This window comes from Anabrus simplex, chromosome 1, assembly GCF_040414725.1.
Source record: "Anabrus simplex isolate iqAnaSimp1 chromosome 1, ASM4041472v1, whole genome shotgun sequence".
Lineage (NCBI taxonomy): Eukaryota > Metazoa > Arthropoda > Insecta > Orthoptera > Tettigoniidae > Anabrus > Anabrus simplex.
Genome location: NC_090265.1, coordinates 560,766,821 through 560,791,426, shown reverse-complemented (window position 1 = coordinate 560,791,426; position 24,606 = coordinate 560,766,821). Strand labels below are relative to the sequence as shown.

Sequence of the window (24,606 nt, the reverse complement as noted above, 5' to 3'; positions counted from 1 at the left end):
CGTCGTCGCGAGCTACGTCGTTCGTCCCACCGATGATAAGCACTGCATCGCCGCTCCCGAAGTTCCTAGTTGCTGCTTCTACGTTTTCCACAACACTGCTGATAGAAGCTCCTGGATATATTTCTCCGGTTGCTGCTATATTCTCGTCGTTAATCACTCCCGCAATTCCCCTTCCTTGGCTATCACCAAACACAGCTACCTTCGCTGATTTAGGCCTAACTGGGTCTTGAATCTGAATTCTAGGCCTAAATTTTAAACTCGGCACGGCAACGGATCGCGATGATTTGATTTCACGCGCGCGATCACTTTCTTCCAGGATTAAATTATTTAGGGCAGAAAACCTATTTCTAATGTTTATTTCCGGAAATTCAGTTGTAGATTTCTTCTTAGCCGGCCATCCACGAACTACTTGACACCACGTGCTCGAGTTTGTTACTTGTACCGGTATATCACTCGAAGAATGGTCAGTCCCAAATTCTAGCGATCGCAGTCTTTCTTTTAATTCTTGATTTTCAACTTTAAGAGTCTCATTGTCCTTTTTTAGAATGTTTATAATTTCTAATGCACTTATATATTCCTCATCGACTGTTTTCGGTGCTTCGTCAACGCCGTCCCCAACAACAACATTCCGAACACACTGCTCACAAATCCAGTCAACATTTTCATTAGTTTTTATGTCTCTAGGGCAATTTCTGCACTTATAATGCCACCATCGATCACATGAATCACACAACATTCCATTTTTCACTAATTTTCGACATTTTCCGCACTTTTCGTCACATTTTACGGTTGATTTACTCGGAGAATAAAACACTACGTTGTCATTGGGGGAGATCTAAATTTGCCTGAAGTTGGGGAAAAAAAAAAAATAATAATTTTATGTCACCATGTACTTTAAACTTTTTTCGGAGACGCCAAACAAAACATACTAGGGTATGCGATAATAAAAAAGAGACTACGAACATACGAAATTAAACATTATGGTAATAAAACGCATTACCGCCACACCTGTAGATGTCCATAAACGCGGTATATTTTCCTGTTACTTATTTTTATTCTTTCCGTCGGGGAACCTTTGGCACAATCAGGGCGATAATATATCTAACCTAAACAATGTGGTCTGTCTTATCTCACGGACAGCTGTTTATGTAAATCCTGATGTGATAAATGTAGAGAACAAGCATGAAATGTACTTAAAAATAAGGGTCTGTGTTTCAACAGTCGCAGTTATCAAAAGAATGTTTCAAATTGCTATGTTTTACATTCAGAAGTACAACTCGTAACATACGCTAGTTATCAGCTGATGGTGTGGCATGTCTTCTACACCACGGCTTTATTCGGAAAGAGTGGCTTCTGCTACATATACACCAACTGGGAATATCAGAGACCATCTTCAGAAACCATTTGGGAATAGATTCACCCTGTTTAGACTCTATAGTCGGGAACAAAATTTTTAAAAGGTTAAAAAAGACGGGACCTCGTATGCTCTCGATTGTAGTGCATGGCTCAAAAAGAATGAAGCATAGCTGACGCGACTGACGAGATGGCAGTGAAGATGACGTCACTTGGAATGCCGACACGCCAAGACCAACTTGGTCTTCGACACGCCGGTAGCAGGGCAGGGAAGTTGGCGGCGCAAGGCGATAATTCAAATGAAAGCAGTGATCAGGCTTACTGTGTGGTAGGCCTACTGCTGATCTGATAGAGACAAATGACTGGCCATTAAGTTTTTTTGTATCAGTATTTAATTATATGATAACACGATACCCTTACCCCTTTTTTTCTACGGGGTCGAGTATGAAGTGAGATGAATCTTTGTAGCGAGTTTTTACTGTCATATGCCCTTTCTGACGTCATCCTCACCAGAGGAATTAATGAGATGTAACTAATGACGTGATATGAGTAACTAAAGACTTTTATATGTACCGTAGGCCTAAAAGTAGTGTTCACCATTTATTGTCTTTGTGATCAACTACTTTGTGCAGCAATGTTCTAAAGAAATGGGTTCACCAATCCCAAGAACACAACACCGGCCACTAATATGTCACCTCTCTTCATCCATAAGACCACACGAAGCTCGGTTCAGATGGAGATATAACTTTCGAAAGGCTGACTGGAAAAGGTTTTCCAGTATGTTGGATGAGAGGATAAAAACTCTCTCCTATACCCCAAGATTATGACAAATTCATTGATATCGTGAAGTTCTGTTCACGGGCATCAATTCCCAGAGGCTGCAGGACACGCTACCTTCAAGGTATAACTCGTGAAACAACTGCTCTGCTGCATGATTACTACAGGCTTCACGAAGAAGACCCATTTAGTGAGCAAACGATTCAAGCAACACAAAGTGTTCTTTCTTCTATCTCCCAGGCAAAGAAGGAGACATGGATGAAGTTGATGTCTGAAGTCGATATGGGTAGGAGCAGTCAAGAAGCTTGGAGACTTTTAAAACGCTTGCGCAATGATCCTATGCAAGGTAACACATGCCAATGTGAGTGCAGATCAAATAGCACACCAACTTTTGCTTAATGAAAACCCAAAGCTTTCCATGAGAGTAGGGAAGAATCCTATAGTCAGACAACCAGACGAGAGCAATGAGTTATCTAAGCATTTCACACTAACTGAACTGGAATTAGCTCTCAGTAAATGTAAGATTGGGAAGTCAGCAGGACTCGATGACCTTCGAATGGAACAAATTAAGAACTTTGGTCCTACTGCGAAGTGCTGGTTGCTAGAACTCATGAATAACTGCATTCAGTCTTCCATGATAGCTAAAATATGGAGGAAGGCTAGGGTCATAGCCATTCTAAAACCAGGCAAAGATAAAAATGACCCTAGGAGCTACAGGCCAATCTCCTTATTATGCCATCTTTTTAAGATTCTGGAGAGACTAATCCTCAATAGGTTAACTGATAAAATCGAGCCACTTCTGATTCCACAGCAAGCTGGATTCAGGAGAGGGTAAAGCTGCACATCGCAGGTGTTGAAATTAAGTCAACACATAGAAGATGGCTTTGAAAGCCGGAAAATCACAGGAGCTGCATTTATAGATCTCTCGGCAGCATATGATACTGTTAATCACCGAATTCTCCTTGAAATGGTATACAGCATGAAAAAGGACTCCCATCTGACTTGTGCCATTAGAAACCTACTTCAAAATCGAAGTTTCTTCGTTGAGTTCCAGGGAAAAAGAAGCAGGTGGAGGATACAGAAGAACGGACTACCTCAGGGAAGCGTGTTGGCACCAGTGCTTTTCAATATTTACACAAATGATCAGCCTCTTCCTGCCGGGACGAATAGTTTCATCTATGCTGATGATTGTGTCACCACTTCTCAGAGGGATAACTTCGAGGCGATTGAACAAACATAGTCCACAGCTCTAGACACTCTTGCTGGCTATTACAAGAAGAATCAACTAACCCCAGACCCAACTAAGACGCAAACCTGTGTTTTCCATCTAAACAACAGAGAAGCTTCCCGAACTCTGAAGGTCACTTGGCAAGGCATAGCATTACAACACAATCCTACCCCGAAGTACCTCGGAATCACTCTGGATCGTGCCTTAACCTACAGAAAACATTGTTTGAACATCAAGCAGAAAGTGGCTGCTAGAAACAATATTGTGCGGAAGCTAACTGGTACATCTTGGGGAGCACAGCCAGACACAGTGAGGACATCTGCCCTTTCGCTCTGCTATTCCGCAGCTGAATACGCATGCCCGGTGTGGTACAAATCTTTCCGTACCAAAGCAGTTGATGTAGCACTCAACGAAACCTGCCGCATTATTACTGGATGTTTGAGACCTACACCTTTGGAAAAAGTGTATTGCCTTGCAGGGATAGCACCTCCCGATATTCGCCGTGAAGTGGCAGCCAAGAAAGAAAAGAGAAAGGTGTTGACATCGGAAGCCCACCCTTTGTTTGGATATGAGCCACCACGCCAGCGGCTTGAGTCTAGGAAAAGCTTCTTCAGAGTAACCGAAACACTTGCAGGAACAGCGCAGCAAGCAAGAATTCAAGAATGGCACGTCAGGAGTCAACATACGAGGATCAGTCAATGGATGACCCCAAAAGAGGAACTCCCTCCTGGCCATGTCACAGATTGGGTGAATTGGAGAGCACTGAACAGACTGCGCTCTGGTGTTACGCGGTGCAGGGTAAACTAGAAGAAATGGTGTTTCGAAGTGGACAGTACCTTGTGTGTATGTGGAGAAGAGCAGACCACAGCCCATTTGCTGCAATGCAGTTCATGCCCATTCAGCTGCACAACAGAAGACCTGGTTAAAGCGAAGCCAAATGCACTTGATGTTGCAAGGTTTTGGGCTCACATAGTTTAATGTGGCTCTTCGCCATTGGAGTATTTATATTATGTTTTACGTTTTTCCTTATCTTTAATATTAAACTTATGTATGCTTCTGACACGATATAAATAAAATAAATTGTCTTTTTACGTTTAGAAATACTGCCTTCCGACGAAAATAGCCAGTATAACTTAAATACATTCTTAGTTTGTTAAATAATAGTATAGAATGTGTACAAGTACAATTTATAGCCTAGAAGTCATGTGTTCGCTGCACAAAATTTTGAGGTTATCGCTTACTGGACCACGTTTTACTATTTCTGGCTGTAAAAGTTGAAAAGGAAAAAGGGGGTCTAATACGCAAGAAAATACTGTATATGGATTATCAGGCCAACGTACTACGTTAGGAAATATTACATAGCATCTACGACTTGAGTAACAGTTCTGCAAATAGTTACTTTCATGTCCCATGGATTGCTGCTACACCGTGCAACTGGGCACCATTTCCTCACCATTGTAAGCATATAAGAATTTGTTGTTTTTCTGAAAGGGATTGACTTCTTTTTGCTGCAGGTTTCAAGAAATAATGACCAGTATTGGGCTAACATGAAAACACTCGTGAAATTCCATTGAAGTGAATTTATGAAAATTAATCCTGTCTTTGTACATTCTTTGGATTCATCATCACTATCCTCACTTGATGATAAAAGCTCTCATCGTAACATGTTTATATCTCTAAATCAAATTCTATGCTAAGAAACTAGTGTAGATACTTGTTAATTAACAGCTGAAAAGGGAATAGACTCTCTGCAAGATTTCTGAGAACTTTTCACTTCATTTCTTTGCACTTTGCACTTCTGTACTGATGGAGCAACATAACAGGCTTGAAAAGTGAAAAGATTCCTAACTTTTCACTTTGCAAGACAAATCTGAAAAGTGATGGTGGAACAAAATCTGAACTGAAAAGTGCAAAGTGAAAAGGTTGCAAAGTTTTTTCGTGGAACAAGCCCCCCTGGTATTCATTTTTGCTATGGGCTGAGTGAACCCCAGGACCATATGCACCTCTGGCAGTGGAAATCTCAATTCTTACATTTTTTGACTTTTTAAGCAGGGGAAGTCTCACTATATTCCATCATCAGGTTTCTTCCTATGGAATTTGTCTTTAAAGAAAAATAAAACCTTAAGAAAAGTATTTGTACTACACTATTACATCAGACTAATGCAGCATCATGCTTCATTTAAAACGTAATATTAGTTTCGGACAATTTCACTGCAATAGAGGTAGCCAGTGCAACAAAAACCAGTTAGCAAGAGTGAGAAGGTAAGTAGGAAAGGAAAGTGAAGTAGTGAGAAAAGCTGAATGTGTAAACTGGATTTTTCCAAAGCAGAACTTACTAGACAGGTTTCTTTTGTGGAATGTACACGTCAAATCAGGAATACATAGAAAACAAGTTTAAAAGATTTCAAGCAAGAAAATAAAGCATGAATACACACAAGTGTTCATTTAAATTTAAGCATCTTTCAAGTTTGTTATTTAGTAGTGGACATTGTAAGTTTTGAGCTGTTTGTTAGTGTTGCCTGTTTTCTAGTTCAGTTTGAATTTGCATTTTTATTGGAAATAATCTACTCCACAATTATAGAAAAGAATTTCTTCATTGTTATATCCCCAAATTACTGCGCAAGTTTAGTTTAAGGAAAGTTATCGATAAAATCATATTTGTCACTGCTTTACTGTTAAGGGTTTCTAACATTAAGTAGTTATTGAATTGTTACCATCTGTATGAAACTTTATTCTCAATTTAGCGAAGATTTATGATCATTAAACATTTCTTTGGCGATCAAGACAAATTTAGCTTGTTGAACATTCATGGAAACCATATCAACCATTACTTTTAGAATAATTTTTTAACTAATATCCTTTGTAGATGGACCAAGTGCCCCCCTACCCAACTTTCCCTTTTATTTTGTACTTCAAAATTTTAATTTTCTTATCAAATTGGGCTAGAAACTATTTTCAGTGAAGACATAAGTTTTAAGATGCATACAGGAGTTTGATCTCTTGCGAAGTGTCTTTTATGTTGATAAACAGGCAACACAAACAAATACATTATTAATGTAGTGTTAAGGAATTGTGTGTGGTATTTCAGTGAGAACTGTGCTTGTTGTAACATGCAATGTTTATTTCTGATTACAGCTTTTGAGTGACGCTCCTTCCAAATAATTGCTTCATTGTGATAGGTAAGTGTAGCGGTAGTTCGAGACTCAGCTTACACATAATAATAATAATAGTTGACATAAAATGGTGAGTAAAGAATAGTTGTAAATAATATACACACTTAGTAATATGAATAAGGAAATAGTACAACGCCGTGGCAGAGAATTCACATTAGAATATGGAAACATGACGAGTATCTTTAGATACGCAAAATTAAATCGTATACAAGGGAACACTTACAGGCCTAAAAATGACAACTAAGAGAGGAGAGTGGAAGGTGCTTGGAAGCCCTAGGAGGTCCATGGGAACGTATGACATTATGGGGCAGAAAAGACTTACAAGAAACATCTTCTAGCTCAACTATATTAAAAATAACAAACGAAAAATTACAAAAACGAGGTTAAATCACAAAGCAGCTGAAACTTAACGCCTTTGACAAACTCATACAATTACGAATCCAAAAACACAAATGAATGGATTGTTGATTAGAAAATAGGTGAAAGACTTGAAATTACCATCAGCGGGAATCTAGGGCAAACTCGGACACGTTTAATTTAAAACTTCAAAACTGACATTAAGCAAGGAAATACCGAAATAACAAAGTAATTAAATTAGATTAAACAAAACCAGATAACATTGAAATAACACTTACCAAATTAAACTGGGGTTCCCGAGGGGAGCCCTCGAGCACACGCGCTCACTAGGGCGGCCGGATGTAAAAGACGCCGAGCACATGCATGATATTTCCGAAGCCGGCAGAAAGTCCGGAAATGGCCCAATCACAGCCGACCAATGGGGAACAATTTCCACTAGATTTTTTCACGTTTAAATAATTTGTAATCAGATTACTGTTACTAAACACATTTTGTAAGCCTAATATGATATAAAACATGGTCAATTATGTTAAGAGGGAGATATATTTTATTTAATCATTGGTCCCAATTGACCTCAGGGATTGGAAATTGGTACGAATGAAATTAATTTTTTTAACACATCAATTCTAACAAAAGAAATAGTTTCTATAAGTGAAAGAATTGCTTGAACCTTTTCACTGCCATGTTTTGATGATCAAGTGAGCCCTCTGAGCCAGGTGTTAAGTTTTTTTAAAAGGAAAAAACACTTTCACAACCAAACTTTTAACAATACTATTACTAGAATATAATACAAAATTGGCTTAAAATAAATCTAAAATGGGTTTCAAATACACTCCAGAATTATTAGTACATGTGGAATAGTTTCTACAAGTGCTTGAGCTCAAGAAAATCCTTGAAACAGGGCACAACACAAAGTCCAAAACCACATTTACCACATGCATCTTGATTCCTTCCTTTTCTCTTCTGGTAGTTTGAATGCATACAGCACAATGCGGTTTTCTTCTTAGATGAATTTGGGGCCATGATGGGATAAAGTTTTGATGTTAGACACAGTAGGCTGTCAGCAGAATTTAGATGGCTCTCCTCCTCCTCCTCCTCCTCCTCCTCCTCCTCCTCCTCCTCCTCCTCCTCCTCCTCCTCCTCCTCCTCCTCCTCCTCCTCCTCCTCCTCCTCCTCCTCCTCCTCCTCCTCCTCCTCCTCCTCCTCCTCCTCCTCCTCCTCCTCCTCCTCCTCCTCCTCCTCCTCCTCCTCCTCCTCCTCCTCCTCCTCCTCCTCCTCCTCCTCCTCCTCCTCCTCCTCCTCCTCCTCCTCCTCCTCCTCCTCCTCCTCCTCCTCCTCCTCCTCCTCCTCCTCCTCCTCCTCCTCCTCCTCCTCCTCCTCCTCCTCCTCCTCCTCCTCCTCCTCCTCCTCCTCCTCCTCCTCCTCCTCCTCCTCCTCCTCCTCCTCCTCCTCCTCCTCCTCCTCCTCCTCCTCCTCCTCCTCCTCCTCCTCCTCCTCCTCCTCCTCCTCCTCCTCCTCCTCCTCCTCCTCCTCCTCCTCCTCCTCCTCCTCCTCCTCCTCCTCCTCCTCCTCCTCCTCCTCCTCCTCCTCCTCCTCCTCCTCCTCCTCCTCCTCCTCCTCCTCCTCCTCCTCCTCCTCCTCCTCCTCCTCCTCCTCCTCCTCCTCCTCCTCCTCCTCCTCCTCCTCCTCCTCCTCCTCCTCCTCCTCCTCCTCCTCCTCCTCCTCCTCCTCCTCCTCCTCCTCCTCCTCCTCCTCCTCCTCCTCCTCCTCCTCCTCCTCCTCCTCCTCCTCCTCCTCCTCCTCCTCCTCCTCCTCCTCCTCCTCCTCCTCCTCCTCCTCCTCCTCCTCCTCCTCCTCCTCCTCCTCCTCCTCCTCCTCCTCCTCCTCCTCCTCCTCCTCCTCCTCCTCCTCCCTCCTCCTCCTCCTCCTCCTCCTCCTCCTCCTCCTCCTCCTCCTCCTCCTCCTCCTCCTCCTCCTCCTCCTCCTCCTCCTCCTCCTCCTCCTCCTCCTCCTCCTCCTCCTCCTCCTCCTCCTCCTCCTCCTCCTCCTCCTCCTTATCTCAGTTACAGCTGGTTAGGTAAATCCTGATGTGGTAAATGTAGAGAACAAGCACGAAATATTTTTGGAAATAAACGTCTAGCTTTCAATAGCCACAGTTATTCGAAGAATTCTTCCAGTCACTATGTGTTACATTCGGAAATACAACTCGTAACATATGCTAGTTGTCAGCTGGTATTTTGACACTCTTTCTGCAGCCCGGCTTTATTAGGAACGGGTTTCTTCAACTATACATACACCAACTGGGAATAACAGAGACCGTCTTCAGAAACTATTTGTGAATATATTCTCAATGTTTGGACTCCATAGTCGGGAACAAAACTATTTTTTAAGTTTCAAAAAGACGGGATCTCAAATGCTCTCAATTCCCGTGAAGATGACGTCTTTTGGAATGACAACTCGCTGGTAGCAGGGAAATTTGTGGCACAAGACGATAATTCAAATGAAAGCAGTGATCAGGTTTACTGTGTGGTAGGCCTACTTCTTAACTGACAGACACAAATGATTGCAGTTATGTTCTTTTGTACTAATATTGCATTAATAATGCGATACCCTTATCCCTTTTCTCTACTGGGTCGAGTATGAAGGGAGACGAATCTTCGTAGCAAGTTTTTACGACCGGATGTCCTTCCAAACGTTAACCTCATCAGAGGAGTTATTAATGAGATGAACGAATGACGTGATATAAGAATAACAAAGACTGACTGTTACTTTATATGTAAGCCTAAAACTCGTATATTCACAATTTATTCTTTTTCAATTTAAAAATACTGCCTTCCAACAAAAATAGCCAGTAAAACTCAGAATACACTCATAAGTTTGTTAAAGAATGGTGTTGAATGTTTACGTGTATAATTTATAGCCTAGAAGTCATGTATTCACTTACTTTTCTTGCTGTAAATGTGGGGGGAAAAGGGGTCTAATACTTGAGTCAATATGTTACGGCGTGTTATCTTGTGAGAGTCCCTTTTCTCGAACATTGTTACCTATAACCAAGCTGCTTCTCGTGCATAGAACCAAACATTGTGTAATCTTATTGTGTAGTTTAATCTTATATTATGAATTATTTGTGAAAATTCCCATCCCTAACCTGTGAGGAGGATCAGGAATCAATTTTGAGTAAACAAAGGAGTGTGTCCAGTATCTCTGACTCCTCCTCCTTGCCTTGCTGCTATCTTGTAGTATTTGACATTTAATTTTCCATTTCAGGTTGGCCGTACTGGATGATCTCGTCAGATGTGGTGACGAGAAGCTCTTGTTATGCTGTTGTGTTGTTTAATTCTGCGAGGATCATCAATCTTACTTGATGGTTACATCGCAGGCAGCTCGCTTGCTGGAAACTCGATAGTGGTGATGCGAGTATGTTGGTGTGACGTGGTGTACATATTCTTAAGTGATCTGTTTACTGCAGTAGCTGCTTTTTGCATCGTCTCAGTTCAGTTTCCTCACCATTTGGAGTATCTTACATTAGTATGGGACGTTTTAAGGGAAAAAAGAGCCTGATGTGAAGCGGTATACAGATATTTTGTAAACTGAAAGTGACATTATGTATGATTGTACTTTGTTGTATATTGCATCAGTAAACTAGGGCTGTTTTATCCTCACATATTCTACATTCACATATTATTCTTAATTGTGACTTAGAGCATTGGGCACCTAAAAGTATTTTGTAAAGCAAGCAACTTTTTACGGCTAATTTGTTTAACAGTGTCAAATCATTTTTTTTTTTTTTTGGCAAAGGATACAAAAGAAATTGTCAGGATTGCTCATGAAGTAAAAACATGTTCATCTTTTTGTGCTAGTGTGATGCTTTCCTATTTGTTCAGGTTTTTTGTTTTTATTGTTACAGATAATTGCAAGCAAGGATTAATAATACCATCTGAACGTGCAAAAATGCTCTTTTGGATGTTATAGGCCTAAAGCACTGCTATGCAGTGTTATATTTACTAATAGTTGTGTGTAATAGTATATGCCCATTTAAAAAGAATTAGTGCTCTGAATAAGGCATTCCACACATGCTGAATATTAAACATACAAGTGGATTTTATAATATGCTATTGTCCTTGTTTATTAATTCTGGTAGGAATTAGTTTCCAAGGATGGGGAGGTAGGGAGGGTAGTTCAATTGAATGACATTAATTGATGTTATGGAAGGAAAATAGAATGTAGTTACTCTCTCCAGACTATAGTTGCTGTGCTTAAGTGTTGACAGTTCCAGTTTCGGTCTAAAATCTTGGAGACAGATCATTTACTCGGAGCGGCAGTGAATATCGCTCCAATTTATTTATATTCTTTAGAGGTGTAGTATAATACCTTCCAGTCATTCTGAATTCAAGTTTATGTAATGGCATATTGAAATGTACAGAAATGCCCGTAAAACATTGTGGCTTCTCGAACTTTCCTGTGACAAGGGGAGGGAGTCTCACTTCCATCCGCATTGCAACTCAGGACTGAGACCCTATTCTTGTAAGATTTCCCTCCATGGCACTTCTCTCCTTTAAAACCATAAGTCCGTTTGGGCTCGGCATTAAAAAACAATGCAGTCTCATTGGCATCGAAGATATTGTTTGGTGCTTACGAATTGATTATGTGAGCCACACTTTCTCGCCAACAGTCTGCATCGCTAGTGTTCTCTGATTCTGCTTCTCTACACACTGCCTGCCACGTGATAATGTACAGTTCCTTAAAACCCTGAATCCACCCGTTTGAACACTGAAACTCGAGCCCCATCTTTAGCGCCAGTTCATTCGCCTTCCCCTTAATAATCTCTCCATCATCAGGGATATTGTTCGCCCCGAACGTGCTGAAACCACTCGATCAATTGTACTTCCAAATCAGTGTGTTTAGCTCCTCAAATGCGCATTTGCTTTGCTGTATTTACACCCTGGATTTCCTGAGCTCCTATGCTATCACGATTTTTTTTTTTAAACGTTGAAAGCGTGGACACAGGAATTCCAAAGTCTTTAGCTATTTCATTTTTCGTTTTTTGTCCTTTGTCGACCTCCCTTATAATCTTCATCTTCTTGCTGAGTGTCTTAGAAGAATACTGACACCTAGCCATCTCGCAACACAAAAAAGGAACACGTGCCCTAAACTAAAGTACCATAACAATAAACTAAAACACAGTATTAATCAAATATAACAACTTTGAAGTTTATAACTGCACACTAAAACTTCAAGTAAAAGGAGTAACTACAGGAATACAGAAGAACTATGATTTCACTAGAATTTGGCAACTCTGAAGCATGCTGTAGACACGTCAAAGTGAAAGTGCGGAAAGATACGCCTGCACATTCTGGAAGACGCGTTCTATCATGACGTGGAGAATTTTTTATTCAAATTATGTCTTAAAATATTATTTTTAACAAAATGAAGGACAATTTTAATTATAAGTCTGAATTTCAATACTGGGACCGACGTTGTTCTTTGAATTACAAATTACCTGTATTTCGAATTAAACAATTTAAATAACGTGCAAAACCATACCTCGTGTTTCCGGGAACAAAAGATTCCTCGATTTAGGCGGCATTTTGCATTAACCGATTTTGAATTATCGAGGTTCTACTGTATTTGCTTTACATCCCACTAACTACTTTTACTGTTGTCGGAGACGCCAAGGTGGCAGAATTTAGTCTTCAGAACTTTTTTTATGTGCCAGTAAATCTACAGACACGTGGCCGATATATTTAAGCACCTTCAAATACCACCGGACTGAGCCAGGATCGAACCTGCCTGGTTGGTGTCAAAAGACCAGCGCCTTAACTGTCTGAGCTACTCCGCCTAGCTGTTTTAATTAAGAAGGTGGCAGTTATTCTCTTTTTGCCAATCCACATGAGATTTAAAATTATTAAATATTTTGTTTCTTTTTCACAAGGGAATGAAATTACTGTTCACAAGATTTTCCGTAACGTGGAAAAGATCAAGGGCCAGGTGGTTATCGAAGTCAAATAATTTGTAAGGGGAAAATTAAACAGAGATAGGAGAGAGATTAGCAGTGCAATCTGTAAGGAGAGATGACTGCCTTAATTTCAAGAAATCCCATTTCAAAGGCAGAGTTTCTTTGTTGACAATGTAACCATAAAATCATGTTGGAGACAGTCTTGATAGTTTGCTTGGAGAGTTTCATTTGGCCAATCCCTGCATAGAAGCAGAAAGATAGGCAGAATTGTGCATGGTGTGCTTGCATTATCAGAGACTTCTGTTACCAAAGTTTACTGTGATTACCCTGTTATATTTAAATTAAATTTCTGCTGCAGTCTACCAGATGTATGATTCACTACAGGATGTTTCCTTATGTAGATTGATAATATAAATCACCATCCTTTCACTGATGCACATTCACATCATCTGGTGAGGATTACGATAATTCTTTCAACGCCTAGAAACCTCTTTCGACTCATAATTACTTGATTCTCTGTTATTTTGAAATACTATATTGAGTGATGCAGAAGCATGGCACGTTGCAGTTTAAATGAAAGAGAAGTATACATACATACATACATACATCATTATAGACCTTTATGCCTTTCAGCGTTCAGTCAGCAAGCCTCTGTGAATTTATTAAATGTCGCCACAATCCTCTGTTTGCAACTAGTGCTGTGGCCTCATTTAGTTCTATACCTCTTATCTTTAAATCGTTAGAAACTGAGTCTAACCATCGTCGTCTTGGTCTCCCTGTACTTCTCTTACCCTTCATAACCGAGTCCATTATTCTCCTAGGTAACCTATCCTCCTCCATTCGCCTCACATGACCCCACCACCGAAGCCGGTTTATGGGTACAGCTTCATCCATAGAGTTCATTCTTAACTTAACCTTTATATCCTCATTCCGAGTACCCTCCTGCCATTGTTCCCATCTGTTTGTACCTGCAATCATTCTTGCTGTTTTCATGTCTGTTACTTCCAACATATGAATAAGATATCCTGAGTCCAGCCAGCTTTCGCATCCGTAAAGCAAAGTTGATCTGAAAACAGACCGATGTAAAGATAATTTCGTCAGGGAGCTGACTTCCTTCTTACAGAACACTGTTGATTGCAATTGCGAGCTCACTGCATTAGCTTTACTGCACCTTGGTTCAATCTCACTTACTATATTACCATCCTGGGAAAACACACATCACCGGGCGAGTTGGCTGTGCGCTCGGGGGCATGCGGCTGTGAGCTTGCATCCGGGAGATAGTGAGTTCGAATATGCTGGGGCTGTACCTTAATTAAGGCCACAGCCACGTTCTTCCAACTCCTAGGCCTTTCCTATCCTATCGTCGCCATAAGACCTATCTGTGTCAGTGCGACATAAAGGAAAAGAATAAAACACATCCTAAATACTTGAAATTATCTACCTGTTGCAGCTTTGTATCACCAATCTGACATTCTTGGTTTTCCAGCGCTAGTCTTCACACTACTAACACAATTTTTGTACATAGCTTTTATTATTTGCACTTCCACTCTGTTAACTTGTTTTTTCCTTAATGTGTCCCATACCAACTGTCTGGGCACACTGTCATAAGCATTCTCAATGTCAGTAAATGTCATCACTATGTCTTTTCCAAACTCCCATATTTTCTCCATGTGTCTTACTGTAAATATCAGGTCAAACTTTGATCTGCCTTTCCTAAAACCATACTGTTCTTCTATTTCTCCTTCTAGCTTCCTCCTCAATCTTCCTTCCAATACTCACTAAAATAGCTACATGGACAATAAGGGTGATCCCTCTGTAGTTATTACATTCCTTTTTATCACCGTTTTTAAATATCGGGATAATTAAACCCTTTCACCACTCTTCTGTGATCTCTTTCTTCCTCCAGATTATTCTAAATAATCTATACAGCCACTGTAGCCCTGTTCGTTCTGCTGCTTTTATCATTTCCGTAGTTACCTCATCCACTCCTGCTGCTTTACCTCTCTTCATCTTTTGTATGGCTTTCTTTCCCTTTTTTTCTATTTAGTTATTTTACAAAATCCTAATTTGGCTGCCGGGCTGAGTGGCTCAGACGGTTAAGGCGCTGGCCTTCTAACCCCAACTTGGCAGGTTCGATCCTGGCTCAGTCCGGTGGTATTTGAAGGTGCTCAAATACGACAGCCCCGTGTCGGTAGATTTACTGGCACGTAAAAGAACTCCCGCGGGACTAAATTCTGGCACCTCGGCGTCTCTGAAGACCTTAAAAAGTAGTTAGTGGGACGTAAAACAAATAGCATTATTATTATTATTATTATTATTATTATTATTATTATTATTATTATTATTATTACTAATTTGGCTACCACCACTTTTTGGTCTCCTTCAAAATCTGCTCTCCTTTTCTTGTTCTTCTTCTTTCCCCATTGTTTCTTCTTGCTCCTTCTCATCTACCTCAATATCTGCCCTGTTTCAGTTTTAACAAATTTTGTATCATCCCTATTTTGTAAAGTATTCTTCACCAAATCATTCAAAACCTTTTTATTTCCCCTGTATATTCTCCTGTAAAGTTTCTGTGAAACTTTCCCAGCTCTTCTGTTTCTCTTCTTGTACTATTTTCTTACTTACCTTTTTGGCTTCTTTATCTTTCTGCCAATTCTCTGTACTATTGCTGCCTATCCACTTCCTCCAAGCCATTTGTTTCTCTTTGACTGCTTCCTTTATGCTGTTGTTCCACCAAGAAGTTTCCTTTTCCTTTTCCCTCACTGATAGTCTTCCACACGTGTTTACTGCACACTTTACAAATCCATTTCTGAAACATGTCCATTCCTCTTCCACACTGTTCACATCATCTTTGGGAATTTCTTTCTTCAGATCCTCTTGAAACTTTTCCCTAATTTCTTTCTCTTTTAACTTCAATCCCCTTTTCTTTCCCTTTTTTCTATTGTTATTTTACCAAGTCTTAATTTGGCTACTACCATTTTATGGTCTCCTTCGAAATCTGCTCTTGGCATTGGTGTCACATCTTCCAGTTGTCTACGTTTCTCCTTCTCCACCAGAATAAGATCAATCATTGTCTTTCCATCTCTCCAACCATCTCTAGTTATTTTTGTGAGTTCTTTTTTTCTAAACCATGTATTGCCAACAATCCATTCCTTCTACAAATATCTATTACCAAATCTCCTTCATCTTGGTTTCCATAACTATATGGGCCAATTATCTCTTCTTTTCCCTGTCTGTCTGTTCCAACATGTGCATTCATGTCTCCCATTATTACAACCTCTTTGTCTTTAATACAACTTTCCAATTCTTCTAGAAACTCTTCTCAACATTCATCTGCATTCCCCGATTGGGGTGCATAAACCTGTATTGATTCCACTCTCAAGTCAAAGTCTAACTTCAATTATCCTGTCACTGATCTGGTCAATTTTGTCCACATATTGCGCTAGTTCTCTCAATATAACACCAACACTATTTGTTGCCATCTTTCCTCCACTCCAATATAATCTATACCCTTTCTTCAGTTCTTTTTGCCCTTTCCCCTTCCATTTTGTCTCACTTATTCCCATGATTGCTATGTCCTTCTCCATATACTCTATCAGTTCTTCTACCTTGCCATTCAAAGTCATGACATTGATGATACCGATTCTTGTGATGTCTGGTAGTTCACTTCTCACAGTTCCCCCAGAGCACCGGGAACTGCGCATCACTTCAGGGTGACTCCCTAGCATTTTCCGAGGTGTCAGTTCACTCGCACTCATTTTATTGGCTGTTTGTACGATGGGTTCACCACTCCCAGAGGCATTTTATTACCTTCTGCCAGGTTCAAATTAGGCCGCCCATAACATGGAGTCAAACGCCTTTTGTAGCGGCTCCTTTAGAGTACAGACACTACGGGTTTGTCCCGCTATCTCCACCGTACCTAAGTCCACCTTCTCCGCAGTAGATGCCACTGAGGTCTTCACTCGTAACTCTGAGCTGGGACCCATACCAGATGTTACACACACAGGGTCACTCCCAGCACTGAAATCCATACACTTTTTTTTTTTTTTTTTTGTGTGTGCTCTGGGACTCTCTTAGACCGGGGCGTCACTCCCTGTGTAGGGCTGCCTCCGAAGAGGGTCCCTACCTGCTACCTGCTTTCGCTCTTCAGTTAGTGTCCGGCTCCATGGTTATATGGTTAGCGTGCTGGCCTTTGGTCACAGGGGTCCCGAGTTTGATTCCCGGCAGGGTCGGGAATTTTAACCATAATTGGTTAATTTTGCTGGCACGGGAGCTGGGTGTACGTGTCGTCTTCATCATCATTTCATCCTCATCACGATGCGCAGGTCGCCTACGGGAGTCAAATCAAGAGACCTGCATCTGGCGAGCCGAACTTGTCCTCGGACACGCCCAGCACTAAAAGCCATATGCCATATTTTTTTCTTCAGTTATTAATCCATAATAGGAAAGAAATACCTTCAATTGACAAAATCAGGATCTATGGTTTGGAAAAATCTGAACTAAGAATACTACTACAACACTGGTACATTCATAAGAGTGTTCAGGGTGATCTGTGTATGAACAGTGACATTAAAAAAAAAAGACTGCTGCCTTTTAATTAGAAGGCTGTAGCTTGCACTGTGGACTAGATGCTACCAGTTGCTATATACTGCTCCACTAGTAATAGTAACTTTGAGACTTGGTCACAGACTGGTAATAAGAAAGGGGAGGGTTAACTTTACGTCTAAAGAAAGAATTAGTCAAAATAAAAATGGCTTATAATGAAGTGCCTGACTTTTCATGTGGTATGATCAAGTGGTATTTGACAGGAGTAATGAGGATCATATTAATCAGATGACTTACATGTACATTATGACGGAAGTAATTACAGTAATAATAATAATTTAATGGTTACCTTCTTTGAGATTAGGACATTTCAGAACTGTGTAAATACAAGTCCACATGCTTCAAAACAGAGTTGTGATACAATATTACTGTTAAATTGAAATAATAAATATGGTAGTTCAACCTATTCAATACGAGTAAACAAGAGATGTAGAGATTACATTCTTATTTAATTAAAAGTGGAAATGGTACCGGTTTCGACCCCAGTCTGGGTCATCATCAGCCGATTATAACTCAAAAAACAATGCATAAGTAAGAAAGAAGTTAACGGTCAAGTCCACACAATATCAGTTGAAGAGGCGATATAAAAATGACTGGTGTCGAAACCGGTACCATTTCAATTAAATAAGAATGTAATCTCTACATCTTTTATTTGTATTGAATAGGTTGAACTACCATATTTATTATTTCAATTTAACTGTGATACTTTAATACGGAACAATGAAATTTTTATCTTTAAATAATATTACTGTACATAAAAATGCCTCCATGAAATAACAGTTGACTTTAATGCTTGGGCTTATATAGATTCACTTATAGATCACAGGTGAACCATGGTACAGAAGTTTCAATCTGGCTGCTGCCAAGCTAATGTTCTCTGTTTTCTGGAACACTTTTTATGGAGTTCTCCTATTTTCCTTCCATACTTAGAATCTAATGGGCATCATTATAAATGATTATCATGAGATATTTGAACTTGATGGAATATTTGGCAGAAATAATTCGAGCTGTCACCATAAGATGTAGTGTGGCTAAGGATGTTTTAATATTCTTTAATTTATTCTTGTTAATAGCACCAGAATTGCAAAATTTTATGTTGCAATGTTATTTTATGACCAAGTTTTTAATTTAATTTGCTGTATATTTAATTTTTTAATGTGTAAATATGAGAATGAATTGTGAATGTTGGTCTAATTCCGAGTGATTTTTATGCTTCTTGGCTATGTGATTTCTAAAAATATGTTTATATTACCGTGAAGAAGAAGTTCCTTAGTATTTCTGTAAGGCAGGTGGATGATGAAAGCTATGGAAAGGAAAAATTAAGTAATAATACACCAACAAATTCTTCTGTCCATTTTCCTAGCTCATTGTTTTGTTGCAGAATTACTTAACTGCTACTGTATAGTGGCCTCCTTATTACTTGCTTACAGTTCATTCACACCCATCAAGGTTCATTGTAAAATGTTGCTTTGAAGTAACTATTATTTCAAATTTTGGGGGGGGACTGAGATAAAATGAAATTCAGACTTCAGAAAAGGGACACAATAGCTGAGTGGTGGCGCAGTCTCTTGCCAAGGCAACCACAGTTTAAACACCATCCAATGCATTTGGGATTTTTGAAATGTTATTTATATCCCAATAGTTCATTTTATGCTTAAGTCCCATGGCTGCAATCATTTCAACATTTTTGTAAAACTTAAAGCTTGTTTTCACTAGCTTTAAACTCTAGAAATTATTTAATTACTGAGTATATTTATGCATTATATAAAGGTAGAATTCCCTTCTCTCAAGTATATTTCAGGGCACTTGAGAACATTAGCCTCCTGTTTCAACTAGCCATTTTCCTTGAGAAATATATTCCTACTGTCTTCATATACGGTAGCAGTTTTTTCCAAACTGTTCAGCGAACCATTACCACCATCCATGTGAAGGGCTGTGAAGGAGAGCATGGGGTAGTAATTAGTTCAATTGTGATGTGTTATTTTGAATAATCATTCAGGAAATATTTGACCATTTTCTGTTTGATATGATAATGGGTATACAGTAATTTCTCTATTTTCATGGCCAGTTTCTCTTTTATATTATTATCATTATTATTATTATTATTATTATTATTATTATTATTATTCATCCATTTCTTGTATCCAGCTCCCACTAAGTTGGGATGTTCATGGCACCCTTCCATTTTCCTCTATCCAACCACCATTGTTCCTCCTTAACTGTGTTCCAATCCAGATTTCTTCTAATTGTACTATTCTCAATCATTTTAACTACCTTAGTCTGGGTCTCCCTCTCTCCCTCCCTTGTCCTGTTTGGGTCTTCATCTGCATCCTGCCCTCTTCCATCCTCATGACATATCCAAACCATCTAAGCTTATCTCTCTCCATTATGTTAAAAAACTTTTACACTCCAATTTCTTTCCTGATGTCCTCATTTCTTATTCTGTCCTTTCTTGTCTTTCCTATCATACTTAAACATTTCCTTTCTTGTCTTTCCTATCATACTTAAACATTTCATTTCACTGCCCTGCATTTTATTTTATCTTTTTCAGTGTCCAGGTCTGCTGCATATGTTGGTATTGAGCAGCTATCATTTCTTGCTTACAAACAGCAAGTTGCTACAAGGGCAAAGAGTACCACTACAGTAAATGTGAATACATATTTGGCAATATTACATAAATGCAGTCTAAAGTTATAAACATGTATCTTGAATATTTAAGACCAAACGAGTGTTTTACTGGCCATGGTTCTTAATGATGATAGCTGAGCCCTTTATTGTTGACAGAATAACTGCTGATACTAGATCGTTCAACCCAAACCTCTTACACAAAGATTGACAAAGTGTGGAACCGTTGATCTGATCAGAAGACCTGTCAATGCTGTTACTAGTCTCGAGGTGGTATTTGTCTTTGTAGAATGGGAAAGATAGATAGATAGATAGATAGATAGATTCTAAAGTGAAATAGAAAACTATACATCACACACTTTTGACTAATTTTTGATTGCCATTAGTTAAGTTGGTTCAGTATCCATAATTGTTCAAAAGCCATCTTCATTGTAACTCTAATCTGAGTAATGGTTCCAATGTCTGGCATGCATGTTGAAATGATTGCAGCTTTTCATTCCCAAAGTTAATTAAAATATCTTCAATTAGTCTTGATGTACTCGCAGATAACTTTTATTTCTAACCCCATAGTATTACTGGAGAGCTTGTATAAATGTTCCCTCATTAATATAATGTTTAAAGATGGCTTTGTATGTTAAATTCAAACATCTAATAGGTGGATATTGGTTATTAGATCTGTATGATCACTAGGTCAACGTTTGGTACTGCAAAATATTTTGTTGGAAGGTACTTCAGTATATGTGTTTTATCCTGTGTTCAAGAAAATCTTCTGTAATTAGGGAACTACAGTATCTATCCAACCTTTTCTTTTGGTCTTTAACAAGCACAGTAAGACATCTATTTTGCTTCTGAATGTTCAAGACTCCGTGAATTGTTAAGTACCGGTAACCTGTACCCACTACTCAAAGTTGGCAAGAACAGATTGCTGAGAGTTGTAATGTGATTCCAGTCAGCTGTTGATACAGTAACAGCAATAGGTACATTTAGGAGATGGTTTTTTCAAACACCACTCTCAGCAGCCCTGAAGATGATATTGTTTTCCCATTTTTACCCCAGGAAAATGCTGGGGCTGTGCCTCAGTTAAGTCCATGGTTGCTTCCTTCTTAGTCCTGTCCTGTCCCATAGTCACCATAAGACCTATCCATGTCAGTGTGACATGAAAAAATAACACCACTCACTAAAAAAAAGAAAAAAAGGCAATATAAATCTCATTTGCACAAAGAACTTTGGTCTATGAAGGAGCCATTGATATTGCACAGAAAACATAAAAATATTATAACATACTAAGCATTTATTGCATGGTACACTTGCAGGATGCACTTAGTATGGTGTTGGATCACCTGTAGCATGGAGACAGGAGACAGTCGGGCAAGGTGGCGTACAGATGTTAATGTTCTCCTGAGGAAGATCTTGCCACAACTTGTGCAACTGACCCTCTAAATCTGCTTTAGCTGCTATTGGCGGAAATTGCCATCCAATCTGGACCCAAATGTCCTTTGTGCCCAACATGTCTGGAGACGGTGTTGGACAAGGAAGTATATTGGTATTGACAAGCCAGAGATGATCATGATGTGTAAGGTTGGGCATTATTTTACTAGGAAAATAAGGTTGTCAAGCTGTTCCAGAGGGGGAAGTGCACGCCGTCACAGATCGCCATACTGTGAGGTTTCCTTCAGTCACTGAGGGGAAAGCAGGAATTGTAGGAAATGGCACCTTACATTGAGACACCTCTCATTGGCAGTGTGCCATTCCACAATGAAGCATGGATCACTGTGCTGACCAGGATGTCTCCAGACTTGAATTCAGTGGTCGTCTGTATCCAGACAGAATCATGATTCAATGCTGTGCGTTGTTCTCCACCAATCTGCAAGTTGCTGTGTTGGCTGTTCTGGCAGATATTCAAACGTGCTCAGCGAGGCTCAGGTCGTAATGGTAGATGTCGTAAGGGATCCCGAGATGACAGATCCTGCCCCTAACTACCTGGATATGGTACTGATATACAGGTGTATTCTCTCCTTTCCTGGCATATCTTTGGATGGTATGCAGCAACACCCATGGAGTGTTTACGACTGCTGAATGATGAAACTATCTTCTTCCCTGCTGGGGTCAACCTGAGCCTTCACGAGGCATGTGTGTACCCTTATGTTCCCCCTGCATCCAACACAAGCACGCAGTGTAGTCAAAACTGTTCAAGTGACGTACAGTTAGCCTAAACATCCAACCTGGCTTTCTTAGCCAGACATTGTGGCCTCTCTCAAACTCGTCTAGCGGTTGAATGTCTGGTCAGGACGTGCGTCATCTTCATTCAACTTTGCTCACACTATTACTTCTGCGTTATTTGGTATATTGCATCTATGAATGAGGGAGGGACATAAAACACCCCGTAGTGGTACTTCGTGCAAGCAATCTGCATTAAATGCAAGTGGAACAAGTCAGCCTATGATGATACTGTGTTGCAATCTTCATTGTGCTCATGCGATATATTCGTGGTGTGTATGTAATTTTTTTTTTTTTTGTGGGGGGAATTGATTCTACATAGAGTGGACTGTGAAAACTTGCTATTCTTCAATGTTCCTGCCTCCACTTATTAAGCACCCTACACAAAATTTTCAAACAAAGTGGTGAAATGAATCTTAGTATGAAGTGCAGGGAAGAATCATTATAAATAATTACTCTGAAAATTGTGTTTGTTATTTTGATGATGGATAAAGTTCCTATTGTATTCCAGTCCTCTGTTGTCTGCCAAATATGAAGCATCTCTGTGGTACTCTGTTTTATATAGCTGCTTTTATTGACTAACTATGAACTTTTTTATTATAATATCTTCAGATACTTCACACTGAAAAGTATTGTGCTTGTATTGCCAATCTGGGATAAAATATTCGTACTAATGTTATGAGGGATTATCTTATCATATTGTACTTTCCCTTAAATCAATCATCAGCTAACTTCTCTGCAGTTGTTCATCTTTGAATAATGAAACACTTGCTCCCCACCAGCTAGCCATATTATTTGACACCACGGACATTGTCGTTACAAAGTCATCTGGCAAGAGTTTGGCTGTACTTTTCTGAATGTGCTAGTGCTACTTCCTGTGTTTGATTTATCCAAAGAATCTGTTAAATTTAAATGCATTCTTATCTTAAAAACAGACAGAAGTAATGAATAATCCCAAATTGTCACATTGTAAATGAAAGCTGCAAATCCTTCAAGATATAATTGTTTTCTGACTGAAGATTGATAACATTGTGAAAATTTGATATGGAAAGAAAACCAACTTTACCAATTTTCTTCAAATCATGCCACAAGTGGTATACATGAGCAAGAGCTTGTTAGGATCCTCAATTAACTTTGAAGTTAATATTATTAAATTTATTTTGAATTGATCTGCACTCCAAATGTTTTGATAAAGGAGTTGCATAAAGTAAATGAAATATATTTTCTTGCTTGAAAATTCCTTGAAGTATGAAATACGTAGTATTCTATCGTAGCGGTGTCCCCTGGAGGTGCCCTGAAGCCTGTCTCAAAGCATGGATGTGGAGAGAGGGCACGGTAGCAAGTGTAGCATGACCGAATGCATTGACGGATTCCTTAAATGTAATATGTTACTCCGTAAAATATTTGAATGCATATCTACCCCTTGGTCACTTTTCCTGAGGTGAGGGATGAGGCGAGATGAAATTATGTATGTATGTACAGCCCTAAGGCTGGTTGGATCCTCAACAGCTCAGCCATCAGCTGTCATAGATGGCCTAGGCGTCACTGAAGAGGCATACTGGGGAAATGAGTGAGGTAGTTTCCCGTTGCTTTCCTCATCGAGCCAGAAGTTGCTATTACATATATTTTTTAAAAAAAGCTATTTGTTCCGGGTGTCGACCTTTAGTGATCTTTTGCCCCTACTTGCACCATATTATATGAACCTGCATGTAATTGGAATTGCGGTAGTGTAGAGTGTTGAATGTGAGGAAAAGAAAGTTAAGGACGACACAAACGCCCAGTCCCCAGGCCAGGGATATTAATCATTTGCAATTAAAAACCCCTGACCCGGCCGGGAAAACGAACGCGGGGCCGCCGGGTGACAGGCAGACACGGTGCCCACTGCACCGCGGGGCCGGGCTGCTATTACATATCAGTCTGCCAAGCCCACTGCAATGCATGCACCAACTGACCCTATGAGCAACATTTTCACACCATTTATGGCAGGGACTGGCTGCATAAGGAATGGCATTATTAGGATCGCTCATACCAGTCATTCATATTGTCAAAGCCAAGGATAAGACAAAGACAGACAGATCAATGAAAGTAACAAAATTCCTCTAGCCTATAACGGAAGACATAGTGCATTGTGAACACTAGGTCCTGAAATTATGTGGCCTGTTTTTACGGCCAGATGCTATTCCTGTTGCCAACCTTGGTTGAGCTAATGAAGATGAAATGAAGGGTGTTGGGTAAGTAGGTGGAAGGAATCTGCAGTGGCCTGTGAATAGGAACTGTCCTGCCATTTACATGGAAGTTGAAATGGGAAACCACAG

At 39.8% G+C, this 24,606-nt stretch overlaps 1 protein-coding gene across 3 annotated transcripts in view; it reads left to right on the top strand.

The window, feature by feature from the left end:
* slmb (beta-transducin repeat containing E3 ubiquitin protein ligase slmb) overlaps window positions 1-18,803 on the top strand; it is a 343,572-nt gene extending 324,769 nt beyond the window's left edge. For all 3 annotated transcript variants that reach the window (XM_067135559.2, XM_067135560.2, XM_067135558.2), the window contains exons 11-12: window positions 6,494-6,537; window positions 10,156-18,803. In XM_067135559.2, the coding sequence (XP_066991660.1) occupies window positions 6,494-6,504 (11 nt within the window). In that variant the 3' untranslated portion in view covers window positions 6,505-6,537; window positions 10,156-18,803. The remainder of the gene's footprint in view (window positions 1-6,493; window positions 6,538-10,155) is intronic.
* The last annotated feature ends 5,803 nt before the right edge of the window (window positions 18,804-24,606 follow it).